The sequence below is a fragment of the Tamandua tetradactyla genome, chromosome 7, assembly GCF_023851605.1.
Source record: "Tamandua tetradactyla isolate mTamTet1 chromosome 7, mTamTet1.pri, whole genome shotgun sequence".
NCBI classification, from domain to species: Eukaryota; Metazoa; Chordata; class Mammalia; order Pilosa; family Myrmecophagidae; genus Tamandua; species Tamandua tetradactyla.
Genome location: NC_135333.1, coordinates 28144214 through 28161330, shown reverse-complemented (window position 1 = coordinate 28161330; position 17117 = coordinate 28144214). Strand labels below are relative to the sequence as shown.

Genomic DNA, 17117 nt, shown 5'->3' with positions numbered 1-17117 from the left:
TCCTTTATTTCTCCAGGTCTCCACTCAAATATTATCCTCCCTGATGACCCTGTAGAAAGTAGCAATCACTGATCCCTCTCAGCACAGATACCCCTCAGCCTTCTTTCTGACTTTATTTATCTCTGTGGCATACAGGTTTTATCTGTTTACTTGTCTCTCCATACAAGAATGTATACTCCATGAGGGTAGGGAATTTGTCTTTTTAATCACTATTGTTCCTCCAACATCTACAACAGTGTAGGTACAAAATAAATATTTGATAGCAAGTTGAAATAGGTGAGGTATGCAGGGGCTAGCAAATGAAGTGTCATGAATTCCATACGTAGTTTTTCGGCTTGGGACCGTAAGTATTGCATCCAGGGATTTTAGGCATCCCATTGGGGGGAGCCTAGGATTTTAAGGGGATTAATTTAACATTAACAAATTTAGGTTTTACTTTAGAAAGATCATTCTGGCAATTGCTTGGAAAACTGATTATTATGAGGGTAAAGTTAGAAGAAAATGAGAACTGTTAAAAGATTATTGGGATGGCCTGGGTAAGAGTAAGAACAGAGATGCTCATTTTTCTTTTCATTTCCCACGGAATATAACATAGACTGTCACGTGTAGCCATTTAGTTATTATATATGTATTCTACTGGCACTATAATAACCCATTTTCTGTGATTAATACTTATGGAATGTTATTTATATTATGGTGAGTTACCTGTAGGTCATTAAAATTGCTAAAGCTTTTGAGGGAAGGGTTCCCTCAAAATTTCCAAGCAGTTTTTATGGACTTGTACTTGAGAAGTAGGTTTTCACCTAGGGTGTTCTGACTAATTCAATTTAGCAGGTATTTTCTAAAGATCAATCACTGAGTACTCACTATTTGGTGAGGAAGTTATAATGGAGAAGTATGTAATTCAGTCCCTGGTTTACTTGGGGACTTTACTTGTGAGATGATTTGAAGAAATATAAACTGTCATGTAACAGTGGTTGTAGACAAAAAGCAATTTTGCTCTGGGAGACAGGAAAAATATTTGTTAATATATGTATATCACATGAATTATCAATTTGAAAGAAATGGACCATGCATAATCTATAAAGCATTCAGAAATATTTTGTGATTCAGAAAGTACTACAGAATCTCACCATGTTTTATTCTGAACTTGAGTTATAACTTTTTTCAAGGATATTCCAGTTTAAAATATGAAAAAAAGATTCAAACTTAGTTGTCAATGAAGACATGGACAAATGAGTAAATTAAATTGTAGTAAAGTTTTGATCTGAGATAAAAAATAATCATGTGTGGGTGCAAATCACCAATTACACTGAATAGAATAGACAGCTAACCGTTACTTGTGTATTAGGGCCTTCCATGTCCTAGGAAGCAGATAAGCTAACTGGAGTACCTCTTGTAGTTTCTTCTTGCGTAGAAGAAATGATTGATTCATAGATGTTTGAGGTTCTAAATACTGTTATGGTAACACAGGATATGTTAAACCTGATATAGAGCTTGTCATTTTTAACCTACTAGGCTATTGGCTTGAATGACTTTGTTCTGAAATATTTATTTTCCTGTTCAAATATTTATTGCTGTGAGATGACAGAGCTCAACTTCAGGGAAGGGGTTGGTCTGCTTTTTCTCCCTGAATACTTCAAAAAAGAGGTGCCCGTGTGTGTGTGTGTGTGTGTGTTGAAGATTAGATTTGGAGACAAGTTTACAGTATTCTTATTGGCCAAGCCTGTACGTGCCCTATAATTTGCATATAATAGCTTCTGTAGCAGCAGAGTCAAGTAGTTTTTAATTTATTTTTAATTTTTTATTTTAATACACTTTTCTTGATGTATATTCACATACTATGTGTTCTACTTTGCTAGCTGCCAGAATGCAATATACCAGAGACACTACTGCCTTTTTAAAAAGGGGAATTTATTTATTAAGTTGCAAGTTTACAGTCCTAAGTCCATGAAAATGTCCAAATTAAAACACATCTATAAAAATGCCCCAATTAAGGCACCAACAAGATGTTATCTTCACTCAAGAAAGGCGTATGAAGTTCAGGGTTTCTCTCTCAACTGGAAAGGCACATGGTGGACATGGTGACAACGTCTGCTAGCTTTCCCTCCAGGCTTCTTCTTTCATGAAGCTCCCCTAGGGGCATTTTCCTTCTTCATCTCCAAAGGTCTCTGGCTTCCTGGACTTCCATGGTTCTCTGGCTCTTTCCAAAATGTTTCCTCTTTAAAAGGATTCCAGTAAACGAATCAAGACCCCCTGGAATGGGTGGAGTCACATGGCCCTCTAATCAAAGGTTAATACCCACAATTGGGTGTCACATCTCCATGGAGATAATCTAATAAAGTTTCCAACCTACAGTTGGGATTAAAAGAAATGTCTGGCTCCACAACATGAATCAGAATTAAAACATGACTTTTCTAGGGTTCCGAATCCTTTCAAACTGGCACACCATGTAATAATCTAGAATGATTACATGTGTAATCCAAAATGATTGCATGATGTACAATCATTGGTTCACAGTATCATCACATAACTGTGTATTCATCATTATAATCAACTTCTTTTTCTTCTTTTGTGAAAAATAACATATACAAAAAAGCACTAAATTTCGAGGCACACCACAACAATTAGTTATAGAACAGAATTCAGAGTTTGGTATGGGTTGCAGTCCTACAATTTTAGGTTTTTATTACTAGCTGCTCTAAGATACTGGAGACTAAAAGAAATACCAATATAATTCAGCACTCACACTCATCTGTTAAATCTTTCCTTCTCTGTATAAGCCTACTATCTTGTTTGATATTTCTCCCACTCTTTAGAGTTATTTGGGCTATGCCCATTCTAACTTTTCATGTTGGAAGGGTTATTGATAATATGAGATAAGGGGATGGAGCTAGTTGATGTTCTGGAGAGACTGGCCCCTTTGGATGTTAGGACTTATCTGACCTGGGAATGATCTGGAGGTTGTAGGTTTCTGGAAAGTAATCTTAGTGCATGGAACTTTTGTAGAATCTCATGTAAAGCCCTAGGTGTTGTTCAGGTTTGGCGGGAATGGTTTTGGTTTTGGTTTGGTAAGTTATGGTAGGGAGCAATGTTTAGCTGAAGCTTGCATAAGAGTAGCCTCCAGAGCAGCCTCTCGACTCTGTTTGAACTCTTTCAGCCACTGATACCTTATTTTTTATACTTCTTTTTCCCCTTTTAGTCAGGATGGCATCATCAATCCCACAGTGCTAGGGCCAGGCTCAACCCTGGGAGTCTTTTCCATGCCACCAGGGAAACTTACACCCCTGGATGTCATATACCACATAGAGAAGTTAATGATTTCACTTGCAGAGTTGGCCTGGAGAGAGAGAGGCCACATCTGAGCAACAAAAGAGGTATGCTGAAAGTAACTCTTAGGCATAAATATAGGTAGGCTAAGCTTCTCTACTATATAAGTGAGCTTCATAAGAGCAAGCCCTCAAGATCAAGGGCTTGGCCTATTAACTTTGAAGTCCGTAATGTCTGAAACAGTATCAGGGGATTCCCTAGTGGTAACATTTAATAGTTCCATATATTTTCTCCCATCCCTGAAGGGACTTTACCAATATTTTTTGATTATCTGCTTAACATACTCTGGGATGTATCCAGACAGTACATTAAGCTATATAGGATTACAGGCCCTCATTCCCTTTCTGGATTCCCTGTGTTTGGGCTGTTTAAATGATCTATCCAGACAAGTTGAGTTAAATTATGTGCTAAAGAAAATTTAGGTTTTGGGCAAAATAACCTTTCTTCCTTTGGTCTCATATAGTAGGTGAAGTTCTAAAATACAATGTCTTCCATACCTCTGTATTCCAAATTACCTTAATCCTGACCTGATGGCTTTGTTACTATCTCTAAATACCAGGTTACTCATATATAGCAAGCCTCTCAAAATCTAGAAATAATAACAATTACTGTTCAAATTTAATATGGAAGTTGAGTTGTTTTAACAGACTTCCCTGCAAATCCTAAAATATTTGCTTACCCTTTACAGAAAAAGTTTGTTGACCCCTGCTTTACATCATATTTGCTTTCTAGGGATGACTTCATGGAGAAGGGATTATTTGAGTTAACTCTTTATGATCATCTGAATTTTTCATAGTGCATTGAATATTCTTGGCAAAGGACGCAACATGGGAAAGATACTGTTTCCTGCTACAACTGTCTGGCTATTGGGAAAGCACCATATTTGAGGAATACTGAATAATCTAGATTCATTACAACATAGAATTATGCTCAGGCTTAGATTTGGATTCGATTCTGCCTGTGCCAGCTATTAGCTGAGCAATTTTGAAAATTTACCCTTTTCAAATGTCAGTTTCCTTATCTGTAAAAGGAGAATAATGGGAGTACCTACCTGATAGAGTTGCGGGGATTAAATGAGTTAATGTATATAGAGTGCTGAATTATTACCAGGTACATAATAAGCATTCACCAAATTAATGGCACTAATATGGGTGCTAGAGGGTGTAAAATGACTGGCAGAAAGGTTTAGAATGTATTTAGTTGGCAATGTCGAACCTTTGTATCTCCAATTCAGTACTCGTGCATATTGTTCTAAACTGTATTTGACTTTTGCCTTTGATTACATAACCTCCTTAACATGAAATAAACTGCTGAGATGATTGTTTCAAACTTTTTTATTACCACATGTCTTCAGCGCCTAACACAGTTAGTTGTATATCCATTTCAGTGCCTGACACTGTTAGTTGTGTATCTATAGTTGGTAATTGGTATATATCCTAGAATGGGAAGAATTTGGGCTTTTTCACGTATTTTCTCCCTATTGCCTTTTTAGTTAGTCGATTGTTCTAAAAACTTGCAATTAATTTTTCTTTTCTTAGATGATATCTGTACTGCTCTGATTAATTGTGTATGTTTGTAGTTTGTTTTCTTAAGTAGTCTCATAAATATGACCATTATTTATTTTTATTCCACATTAACATCCATTACAGTGGCATCTAGTAGAATTTTAATATTTGCTGATATTGTGGGAGTTTGGCCATATGACATATCTGGTGCTGGTAGAGATGGAGAACAACTTTTATTGAGAATATATGGGATTTTAGTCATTTCACATATGTTATCTTAATAATTCTTCCCAACAATATAATGACAGTAATGTTGCTATATTATGGATGAAGAAACTGAATCACAGAAAAGCTAGGCAACATAGGTTTTGCAGCTATAGTTAAGTGGCAAAGCTGAGACTCAGACTACATTTTAATCACACTCTCTTCCAGTGACTTTAGTGAAATATGAAATTTGTTGGTCTTAAATGGACTTGGTAGTATTTTAGGTTATGTCTAAGTAGTAGAATAAGCAAATTTGTTTACATTGGAAAATAATGTATTTTAAAAAATTATTAGCACTCTTTGTAAGCTGCATATTCCTTTCCTATGTATATGTCATCTTGAGCTTTAGCCAAAGGTAAAATCCCTGAAAATTTATTTGGAATAATATTCTGTGTTTTTTTATTTTGTCCTCTAATGTTTGATTTTCAGTTTAATTCATTGAGTTGGTTTGAAGAATTATTGAAGTATCAGTATAGTCCTATAACCCAGATTTGTCCATTTTATATAGATCTCTTCAAGAATTGTGGGGAGGGCAGTATTTAAAACTATTTAGAAAAGCCCCTTCTCATTTGTACCATCTTAATTTTAAAATTAAAGAGTTACGAATATAGGTAGCTTTTTAAGGGAATTTGAAAGATCTAACTTTTGAGTGCAGGTGTATTTTATGTTGCTTATGGGAAGGCAATTAACCTAAGAAGTGCTTTGTTATAATTTCCTGCCTGTTCCCTGAAATTTAATAAATTCATGGAGATACTAAGGAGAATTAGATGTAACATGCTCTTTCTGTCCTCACATTTAACATTCTTCACAATGGGGACATCCTTTATCTTACGTTATTCTGCTTTATTCTACTGAGGTCTGAAACCGTTAAGTTAGAGTGTTACTGTGCTAATTCATATAGGATCAACTTTTTCATATTTCAGTTCTGTAAGAATTAAAACAAAAAACTTGATTATCTGACTGTGCTGGTTTGGAAGGATTAGGTACCCTAGAAAAGCCATGTTTTAATCCTGATCTGTTCTTGTGGGAACAACCGTTTCTTTTAATTCCCATTCAATAATGTAGGTTGGAATCTTTTGATTAGATTATCTCCATGGAGATGTGACACGCCCAATTGTAGATATTAACTTTTTGATTAGATGGAGATGTGATTCCACCCATTCCATGTGGGTCTTGATTAATTTACTGTAATCCTTTCAAAGAGGAAACATTTTGGAGGAAGCTTAAGAATGACAACAGAGCTGTGAGAACCATGAAAGCCCATGCAGCCAGAGACCTTTGGAGATCAAGAAGGAAAGCACCCCTGGGGGAGCTTCCTGAAAAAAGAAGCCTGGAGAGAAAGCTAGCAGACGTCACCAGGTTTGCCATGTGCCTTTCCAATTGAGAGAGAAACCCTGAATGTCATCAACTTTCTTGAACCAAGATATCTTTCCCTGCATGCCTTTGATTGGACATTTCTATAGCCTTGCTTTAATTTGGACATTTTTAGGACTTTAGAACTGTAAACTTGCAACTTAATAAATCGTCCCCCCATTTTTGATTTTTTACTTTTTTTATTAGTATAACATATACGCAAAGCAAAGAAATAAAAAAGGAATAGTTTTCAAAGCACTCTTCAACAAGTAGTTACAGGACAGATCCTGGAGTTTGTCATGGGCCATACAATCCTCTCATAATAAATTCTCCTTTTTAAAAGCTGTTCCATTTCTGGTATATTGCATTTTGGCTATTAGCAAACTAGAACAATGGCCCTTTCATTATTTTATTCAACAGATATTTATTGAACATCTCCTGTATGCCAGACATAGTTCTAAGTGCTGGGGATACAACAGTGAACAAAAAGACAAAACTTCCTGCACCCATGAAGCCTACATTCTAGTAGGGGAAACACAAAATAACTGAGAAAAGTATTGTATATTAGAAAATAAAGCAAGTATGAGGGTCTAGGGAGAAGTAGAGATTTAAATTTAAAATAGAAATGTCAGTGTAGTTGACATTTGAGTGAAGACGTGAGAGAGAAATGCAACTCAGTTGACATGGGAATTCTTATGGCACACTGCTGTGCTGGGCACCATGAGGGACTCAAGGAAGGATGTAAAAAGTCCTGCTTTCACTTAACCCCACAAAAGATAAGTCAAATCTACTTAAAATTTAGGCCTAAGAGTCACCCCCAAAAGAGCGTCTTTTGTTGCTCAGATGTGGCCTCTCTCTCCAGCCAGTATGATGAGCAGTCTCACCACCCTCCCCCTCTCTGCGTGGGACATGACTCCCAGGGGTGTGGACCTTCCTGGTAACGTGGGACAGAGATCCTGGAATGAGCTGAGACTCAGCATCAAAGGACTGAGAAAAACCCTAGAATGAGCTGAGAATTAACATCAAGAGACTGAGAGAACCTTCTCGACCAAAAGGGGGAAGAGTAAAATGAGACAAAGTGTCAATGGCTGAGAGATTCCAAACAGAGTCGAGAGGTTATCCTGGAGGTTATTCTTATGCATTAAGTAGATATCACCTTGTTGTTCAAGATGTAGTGGAGAGGCTGGAGGGAATTGCCTGAAAATGTAGTGCTGTGTTCCAGTAGCCATGTTTCTTGATGATGATTGAACAATGATATAGCTTTCACAGTGAGGCTCTGTGAATGTGAAAACCTTACGTCTGATGCTCCTTTTAGCTACTGTATCAACAGAAGAGTAGAACATATGGAATAAAAATAAATAATAGGGGGAACAAATGTTAAAATAAATTCAGTTTGAAATAGTGGTAAATGAAAGCGAGGGGTAAGGGGTATGGTACGTATAGTTTTTTTTTTTCTCTATTATTTTATTTCTTTTTCTGTTGTCTTTTTATTTCTTTTTCTAAATCGATGCAAATGTACTAAGAAATGATGAATATGCAACTACGTGATGATATTAAGAATTACTGATTATATATGTAGAATGGAATGATTTCTAAATGTTTTGTTAATTTTTTTCATTAATAAAAAAAGTTAAAAAAAAAAGTCCTGCTTTCAAAGAACTTTCATTTTACTGGGACACACTGATAAGGACTAAAAGGTAACTAGAGTTTGTTTTTTCTGTCATATTTTCACTTAAAAGTCATAATTTATATTTTAGAAAAGAAAGGAGTTATAGTTACATTCTTTATTTGATTCTTGTTAGGTGAGGTACAAATTGTATTTTCATGATACTTCTTATTGTTAATTGTTAATTTCGTGGAAGTAAAGGTTTATAGACTGCTAATTAGGGAAAAGAACAATTGTGTCTAGTCCTGTTGACTATAAGAGAAAGTTAATATTTCATTTTCTCAATTAATATAAACTGCTTAGTTTTATGGTACTAAATAAATGTAGAGGTAAATTCATGCCTAGAAACAAACCATGTGGATTCTTATTTCATAGTTTTTTTTCTGGGAACTATTGCGCTTCTGTTCTGAACTTTGAAATATAGTCTAGAAATTCAATAGAAATCTGAAACCATTCTTTAACATTTTAAATAATTAAATACTAGTATAAAAATGTAGAAACTATAGAAGTATATGAAATAAATTGTGAAAATCATTCTTATCTCAATTTCATTCCTATTCAGTATATAAACATAATTTTAAAAACAAGAAAACATTTCTTATAAAACAAAATAATCTACCAAGTTCTTGGTCTCTTAACAGATGCTTACAATTTCCCTTCTTTTAGGGAAACAGTCTGTCCTCTGCCTGTCTTTCCTTTCTGTGAAACACGTAGTCCTAAGGCTTCAAGTGGATTATATAAAATGTTTTTACCTTTCTTCCCCCATCTCCTATTGGTAATTGATGTGTTTATTCAGTTGACTAAGCCAGCTCTGTCAAGACTACCCCTATGGGAGAGTTAATATTGTGTACTTGTATCATTCCCAGCAGGGATGAGGTCGAGAATGGAGGCTAGAATAAAAAAAACATGAGTCAGAGGAGCAAAGAGCATTAGAAAAGTCCCTTTTGCTATAGTAATCATAATTTGAAAGCAGTGTCTTTTATCTTTACTGATTATTTTAGTAACCCTTTCCTGTGGATTCCCCTAAGATTTTCTCGATGCCCGGACTTGAACTGTAGCTCCGTAGAGACCTTTGGCATATTCCTAGTCTCTCTCACCCATCTATCTGAATTTTAACTCTTTTCTCTTTGATACCCATCTTTAGACCAGTAAATTCTGTGAGTGCTCCTGAAGCAGTGTGTTCTACACTAAGTAATTTGAAGATGGATGAGTATTATTTCCTTCTTAGGCCTGTCTAGAATGGCTGAGTAGAAATCATACACACTACCCTGATCTAGAGATAATGGAAGAATAGATATAGAAATGATGGGTGATAAAGATAGACTTTTTCCTTGAAAGATTATGGGTGAAAATGTTAAGGATTTTATGGCATAATTTCTATGAACTTAGACAAAGGAAAGATTTTTATGTAAAGCATCCTTAGGGCCAAGTAGAAATGATTCTTGGACACTGGAGACAGCTGAATTTTGATGCTAGTTAACTTTAAAAATGAAACAGTTACGAATTTTTCTTTTTCTAGATTTGTCATCACATTTTTCTGAAGAGTAGCACAATAACTCAGTGCTTCAGTTTCATCTTGGCTTTTTCTTATTGATTGTATTTTTTTCTTCTCATTCTCTTTTACATCAAAAATATACTGGTAGGTTTCGTCTCAAATGTAACCCATGCTTATTATACAGGGGTACAAGGAAACTTTTGGGAATTTTGAATAGCTATGTTCACTATCTTGGTTGTAGTATTGGTTTCATGGATGTGTCCCTGTCAAAACTTAACAAATTGTCCTCTATATGAATAGGCATAGTTTGTTGTGTTTCAATTATACTTCAATAAAATGTTTAAAATTTATTTTGCCAACTTGATAACTAAAATTTTGAGCTTATTTTGTATATTAGTGTTAGTGAGATTGAAATTTTTATTATATTAGCCATTTGTATTGAATTGTTCAGTTAAATTAGCCATTTGTATTGAATTGTTCAGTTAAATCCTTTCCTGTTTTTCTGTTGCTGTGTATGTGTGTTTCTTATACATTAGTATTGACACTTCTTCCATCTGATTTTTTTTTACTTTGAAGTCCGTTCCCTTCCCCTAGTATTTCTTTTCTCTCTCCTCCCACCCATACTTCATCCTTTCTTTCTTTACTAATATAGCCAAATCTGTCATTTTCTTTTTTTTCCTTTCCAGTTTTTAGGTTTACTGTCTGAAGAGTTCCCCATTCCCTGTTTATGCTCCTAGATTTTCTTCTTATATTTTCATAGTTTTAGTTTTTATGCCAGATTTTATTCTCTGAAATTTTTCTGGTATGGAGTATGAGTTGAGGGGCAATTTATTTTCTTTCTGGTGCGTAGCCAACTTTGCAAATACCATATGATAAATAAACCATTCTTGACCTCACTGATTTGAAATGCCATCTTTATCTTCTAAGTTTCTGGCTTGAAACCAGAAACTATTGTAGAATTCTATTCTAAATTAGTTAATTCTATTTTAGAATTAACGGTGTTTCATTGATCACTTCATCTGTTCCTACTATTTACTATGGCATTTAATTACAGTGATTTTGTAGTAAGTTTTAATATATGATAGAGTATTCCCCACTTCATAATTTTTCCCTTTCCAAAATTTCTTGATAGTTTTTGAAATACAAATGTTTTTAATCCTATTTCCTTCCCCAGACACCATTGCTCCCGATTGGAAATGACATTAGGTATACATACTATTTTTGGGGGGGATTAGCATTTTATATTAAGTATTCCTCCAGAAACAACATGTTTCTTTCCACTTATTCAGGTCTTGTTTTATATTATATTGTATGTTTTCTATTGCAATATAAATTTTGTCACTATTTTGAGTAATTGGTTGTTGCTAGATTTAAAATGGTTGTATATCAATCTTACATATTAGGTCTACTAGTTTGTAGTTAATTCTTTAGGCTTTATTGAGTATGTAATTATACTTATAAAGATAATTGGCCTCTGTACTGAAAACAACTACATCATCAGGAGAATGGATACACAAACTGTAGTCACAAATTGGAATGCTGTTGTGGGGCATGCAGGGAGAAGGAAACAAACTCCTGGAACTTGCAACAACATGGATGAGTCTTAACAGCATTGGGTTGAATGAAAGAAGTTAAACACACAAAATATACATGCTTTATGAGTCCATTTATATAAAGTTTAAGGACAGGAAAAAACTAGTCTGTGATGATATAAGTTAGGAAATAGTTGCTTCTGTTGTAGGGGGCAGGTTGGAGAGAAAATGTTGATTGAAATCTGGTATAAGGGAATATTCTAGGGTAGAAATGTTTTATGTATATGTTTATATATTGTGGGTAGTGGTTACATAGGCGCATCATATTTTTAAATTCATTGGTTGTGAGATAAACAATAATTACTGCTCTGGGATAATTTTGTCCTTTTTGGCATTCTCTTTTTGTTACTCATTGGAGAAGTAGGAATATAAATAGTCTGGTGATAAAGTTGAGCAGTATAAAGTGTTTGAACAGCTTTTAAAGAAAACTAGATATTTTGGTGTTACGGGAACAAATTAAGGTAGAGTAAAATTGAGCATTTATTTTAGAAAATGTTTCTGCATAAAAGGAATTTCCATTAGAAGTAGTAGCCATCAAAGAAGACAGTATTTTTCCAGATAATAAATTTAGTGTATAGACAGATTTTGTGTTGACATTGTCTTTGCTCAAGAAGGACTGAGCTTTTGTGTGGCACCCTAAAATCCACCCCCCATCTCCTTTTTTATTACAGGGAAGGATAGGGGCATATAATTGGTGGCAATAGGTAAGTCAAAGTAACCTCAGGTTGCATTGAACTAGAATTTATCCAGTATCTAATCCAACATGGTTCTACATTAGATGCAGAAGTTCTTTCTGCTAGAAGCAGAAGCTTTCCAGGTCCCTTGAAAAAGAATGATACTTTTGGAGTTCTCTTTCTCTCCTTCTACTAAAATGTATTTTATACCTGCAGCCTTGCTGACTTTACATTTATGAGTCTGTAAGACCTGTTGAAAGTTTATGCAGGTGGATTTTGTGTTATGCTGAAAGAGCATAAGAACATGTCTAATATGTATGTGAGATTAAGGGACATAAAACTTCAAGGGATAGCTGTATACTCTTTGAAGAACATAGAAGAAATTAGTGAAAGTGGATTGTCCTGCTTTAGTCTCACTTTAAGTCGAAGATAACATTTGCCACGCGGGGCAAGTAATAAGAATTTGTTTACTTAAAAGAGATTTTTTTTGAAGATTCAGGTCACTTTTGTAATCTGATATTTGTTCATATTTATACTACTGAGAGGGGATCGAATTGAGGAGAACCATATTAAAGTGTGCTGACATTAATAAGGGCAAAATTTAGAATAATTCAGGGCTATCAAGCTTGGGTCTGGTTTTGAGACTTTATAATGTCATTCTATGTATTGCTATGAATTTTTCTCTGAGGAAACTAATTTGTTTCCCTTTGGTTCTCTTATGAATGGTTTAAAGAATAGGGAGTATTCTAAAGAAAATACTAGCAGCCCAAACTAATTTCAGTGCTACAGTGATTTCATAGCTTATTGTGTGTGAGAAATTTCCTGGCATCCCAAACTTGGGGCAATAAATGTTCTAGTTTTTTGGAACAGTAAGAGAAAATTCAGAGAATTTTGTATTCTCACCTTAAAAGTAATTATGTAATCAGAATTTAAAGTCATTTTTTCCTCGTTTTTGTTTTAGGGTAACCAGGAGCCAACAACAACTCCTGATGCAATGGTTCAGCCTTTCACTACCATCCCATTTCCACCACCTCCACAGAATGGAATTCCCACAGAATATGGAGTGCCACACACTCAGGACTATGCCGGCCAGACCAGTGAGCATAACCTGACACTCTATGGAAGTTCGCAAGCCCATGGAGAGCAGAGTAGCAACTCACCCAGCACACAAAACGGATCTCTTACGGTATGTGAATTATGAAGTAGAAATGAAAGAATGCATGTCATCATGTCGAAATCTTTACCTTAATCATCAGACCTGAAAACCCTTTGCATTAATTTAACATTTATATAAATGCTAAATTATATATAAATCAACCATTGTAATTAGAAGATAGGGATTTAGAATTAAAACTCGTAGTCACTACCCAGGAATTTATAGTCTAGAGATGAATGAGGCAAGGTAAGTGCAATGGTAGAACTAAAGTGCAGAAGAAGATGCTGTACTTTTCAAGTATACCCATAACTTCCATGTTGCAAAATCAAAACGTCCCTTTTCTGTTCTTGTTTTACGCACCCTTCTCAGCAGCATTCTACACATTGTCTTTTCCCTTCACCTTGAAATACTTAGTCTGTTGGCTTTCTTGGCACTCCATTCTCCCAATTTGCCTCCTAAGGACTGGCCACATATATTTAATATTTTTATAATTATACTATTAGCTATAGTCCACAGTTTATATTAGGGTTCACTATTTTGTTTATTTTCCTCACCTCAACATACAGATCATTAGCAAGTCTTGGAAGCTATAACTCTAAAACATTTTCCTGCTTCAGCCTGTTTGTCTTGCTCCTGCATGCTCAACTCTCTATCAGACTGCTTGGGTTTGAGTCTCAGTTTGGCCTCTACTTGGCAATATAACCTTTGGCAACTTACTTAATTTCTTTTTTTCTTTGCTCATCTATAAAATGAAGATAATAGTACCTGTCTCAAGAGGGTGTAATGAAATTTAAGAGAATTTAATTCATGTAATTTTCTTATCGTCATCATCATCACCACTCCAATCCAAATCACATAGGTTCTTTCCTGTGTAGCAGCCAAGATAAGGTTTTTAATAAATGCAAATATGCTATTTTCCTCCTTAACTCTAATAGCTCCCTAATACAATTAGAGTAAAATCTAGACCCTTTAAATAGTGTTTGGCCATAGCCTACGTTTTTGACCTCATCTCTACTAACTTATTTTTCTGCCATTTTGCTGTTTGTTTTCTGTAAGTCTCATGTATTTTTTTTTTTGTACCTCTGTTCCTTCTTTACTAATTTTGTTTGTGTTAAATAATTTTTACTTTATTTTTTAAATCGCGTTGTGACTTTTTAAAAGCTAGGTTTTGTTCTTTTTTCTTTGTGGTTGGTTTAGGGATTACATTTTTGACTTATCACAACCTGCTGAGGATTGTATATGTGTATTTGTTCTGGTAAAATGGAGTTCCATTCATCCAATTCCTCATTCTTCTTTCTGCTGTTATTGCCATATATATTATAAATGCAGCAATTCCGTGTTAAAATTCTTCATCGCTTTTGGTGGATCCGAGTTATTATTATCTGATGTCATTTTCCTTTCAGCCAACAGGATTTTCTTTTAGTTATTTTCAGTAGGGTAGGTCTGCTTGCAACAAATTCTGTTTTTGTTTATCTGGGAATGTTTTTCGTTTGTCTTCACTTTTGAAGGACAGGTTTACAAGCTGTAGAATTCTTAATTGACAGCCCCTTCTTTAAATATGTTTCTTTCTGCCATCTGGACTCAAATGGGGATTAAGTTGTTTCTAATGAGAAATCGACTGTTAATTGTATTGTTATCTTATTCCATATGATGAATCGCTTTTCTCTACGTGTTTTCAAGATTTACACTGGTCTTTGACTTTGACTTTGTGCGGTTTGACTACAATATGTCTAGGTGTGGCTCTCTTTGTTTTTCTCATAGTTGGAATAAGTTGAGATTTTTAGATCTATAGAGTAATGCTTTTCATCCAAAAATCTCAGCAGATCCCCGGTATGGTAAAATTTGGGGAGATTTTGGCCATTATTTCTTAAAATATTTGTTTTGCCTCTTTTTTCTCGCCCCCTGGAACCTTCATCTATTACATTTATGTTGGGACATTGGACATTCTCACAGAGGTCTCTGCAGTTCTTTTCATGTTTCTTCAATATTTTTTTCTCTGTTCTTCAGGTTGGATAATTTCTTTTGATCTCTCTTTCAGGTCCTTGACTCTTCTGTCATTTCATATGTGCTGTTGAGCCCATCTTATGAATATTTTTTTTCAGTCATTGTACTTTTCAATTCCAGAATTTGCATTTATAATTTTTCTTTTTCTATTGATATTTCTTACTTGTTATTATATTTTCCTTTAAATCTTTGAATGCATATGTGGTAGTTGCTTTAATGTCATCTCCTACGTCCAGCATCCAGGCCTTCTCAATTTCTAGTTAATGCTTGTCTTCCTGAGTATGAGTCACACTTCACTCTGCTGTTTCCTTGCATGTCTTGTAATTTTTTTGGTGGATGTTGGACACTTTGAATAATATACAGTAATGACTTTGGAATGTTTAATTTCTGAGAGGAATATGTTTGTGTGCATGCTTGCATTTGCGCGCACGTGTGTGTGTGTGTGTGATTTAAGTAATGTGCCAGAACTTAAACTGCAGAACATAACTCCCACACCCTGTGTAGCCATAGATGTTTCAGACCACAGTCTCAAACTAGGAGAGCTGTGAGTTTTACCTGTTAGGTTCTTACAAAATTTGATACTTTTAGCTCTCAAAGCTGCTTATCATACTCCTACCCTTTCACACACACCCCAAATCAGGTCTGCCCCTCTGGCAGCAAAGATGCTGGTCACTGTGCCCAGCCCTTCCCTGATAAGACTAAGTTTACACCAATTGAGGTAGGGAATGGGGTATTGGAATAACCCCAAGCAATAAGTTTTATAGACTTTTGCTGATATTACACTAAGCTTTAGCAATTTTTCAGTAAGTCCTTTGACTGATTTCTAAAATCCTAAATTGGTTGTTTCTGACAGGTTTGTCCAATTGTTACTGTTTTTGTTTTGAGGATAGAATTCACTGACCTGCTTATACCACCATAGCCAGTGCTCCTCATCATTGCATATGCCCCTTTCTCTTTTTCCTTATTCCATCATTTCCTGTTGTTTCAGACCCCCAGATTTTGTGCTTCTAATGACAGTGATTAAGTGCAAGCTCTGTCCTTTAATATCAATATAAAGAGAGTTAAGATTTCTATTCCTCATCTATATCAGAAACTCTTCACTATATACATATATAAAATTTTGCATTATATCAACTAATTTGAGATCCTAAAGAAGTATTAAAAGAAGAATAGTACCCCAAAATACATGAGGAATACACTGCAAACACTGAAAAGGGAAATAGACACATATACCATAATAGTTGGAGACTTCAATTCACCACTCTCATCAATGGACAGAACATCTACACAGAGGATCAATAAAGAAATAGAGAATCTGAATATTACTATAAATGAGCTAGACTTAACAGACATTTATAGGACATTACATCCCACAACAGCAGGATACACCTTTTTCTCAAGTACTCATGGATCATTCTCAAAGATAGACCATATGCTGGGTCACAAAGCAAGTCTTAACAAATTTAAAAAGATTGAAATCATACACAACACTTTCTCAGATCATAAAGGAATGAAGTTGGAAATCAATAATAGGTGGAGTGCCAGAAAATTCACAAATACGTGGAGGATCAACAATACACTCTTAAACAACAAGTGGGTCAAAGAAGAAATTGCAAGAGAAATTAGTAAATACCTCGAGGCGAATGAAAACGAAAACACAACATATCAAAACTTATGGGACGTAGCAAAGGCAGTGCTAAGAGGGAAATTTATTGCCCTAAATGCCTATATCAGAAAAGAAGAAAAGGCAAAAATGAAGGAATTAACTGTCCATTTGGAAGAACTGGAGAAAGAACAGCAAACGAATCCCAAAGCAAGCAAAAGGAAAGAAATAACAAAGATTAGAGCAGAAATAAATGAAATTGAAAACATGAAAACAATAGAGAAAATCAATAAGACCAGAAGTTGGTTCTATGAGAAAATCAATAAGATTGATGGGCCCTTAGCAAGACTGACAAAAAGAAGAAGAGAGAGGATGCAAATAAATAAGATCAGAAATGGAAGAGGAGACATAACTACTGACATCACAGAAATAAAGGAGGTAATAACAGGATACTATGAACAACTTTACGCTAATA

General features: G+C 35.0%; 1 protein-coding gene across 22 annotated transcripts in view; it reads left to right on the top strand.

Moving 5' to 3' along the window:
- The window catches only part of RBFOX2 (RNA binding fox-1 homolog 2), a 393928-nt gene that overhangs the window by 308817 nt on the left and 67994 nt on the right, over positions 1-17117 (top strand). For 21 of the 22 annotated variants that reach the window (XR_013179263.1, XR_013179264.1, XR_013179261.1 and 18 more), the window contains one exon: positions 12841-13065. Coding sequence is in view for 9 of the 22 variants with exons in the window: in XM_077168689.1 (XP_077024804.1) it covers positions 12841-13065 (225 nt within the window). In the remaining 13 variants the exon portion in view is untranslated. Of the gene's footprint in view, positions 1-11887; positions 11910-12840; positions 13066-17117 lie in introns of those variants that run through there. The other variant, XR_013179271.1, reaches the window with a different exon arrangement.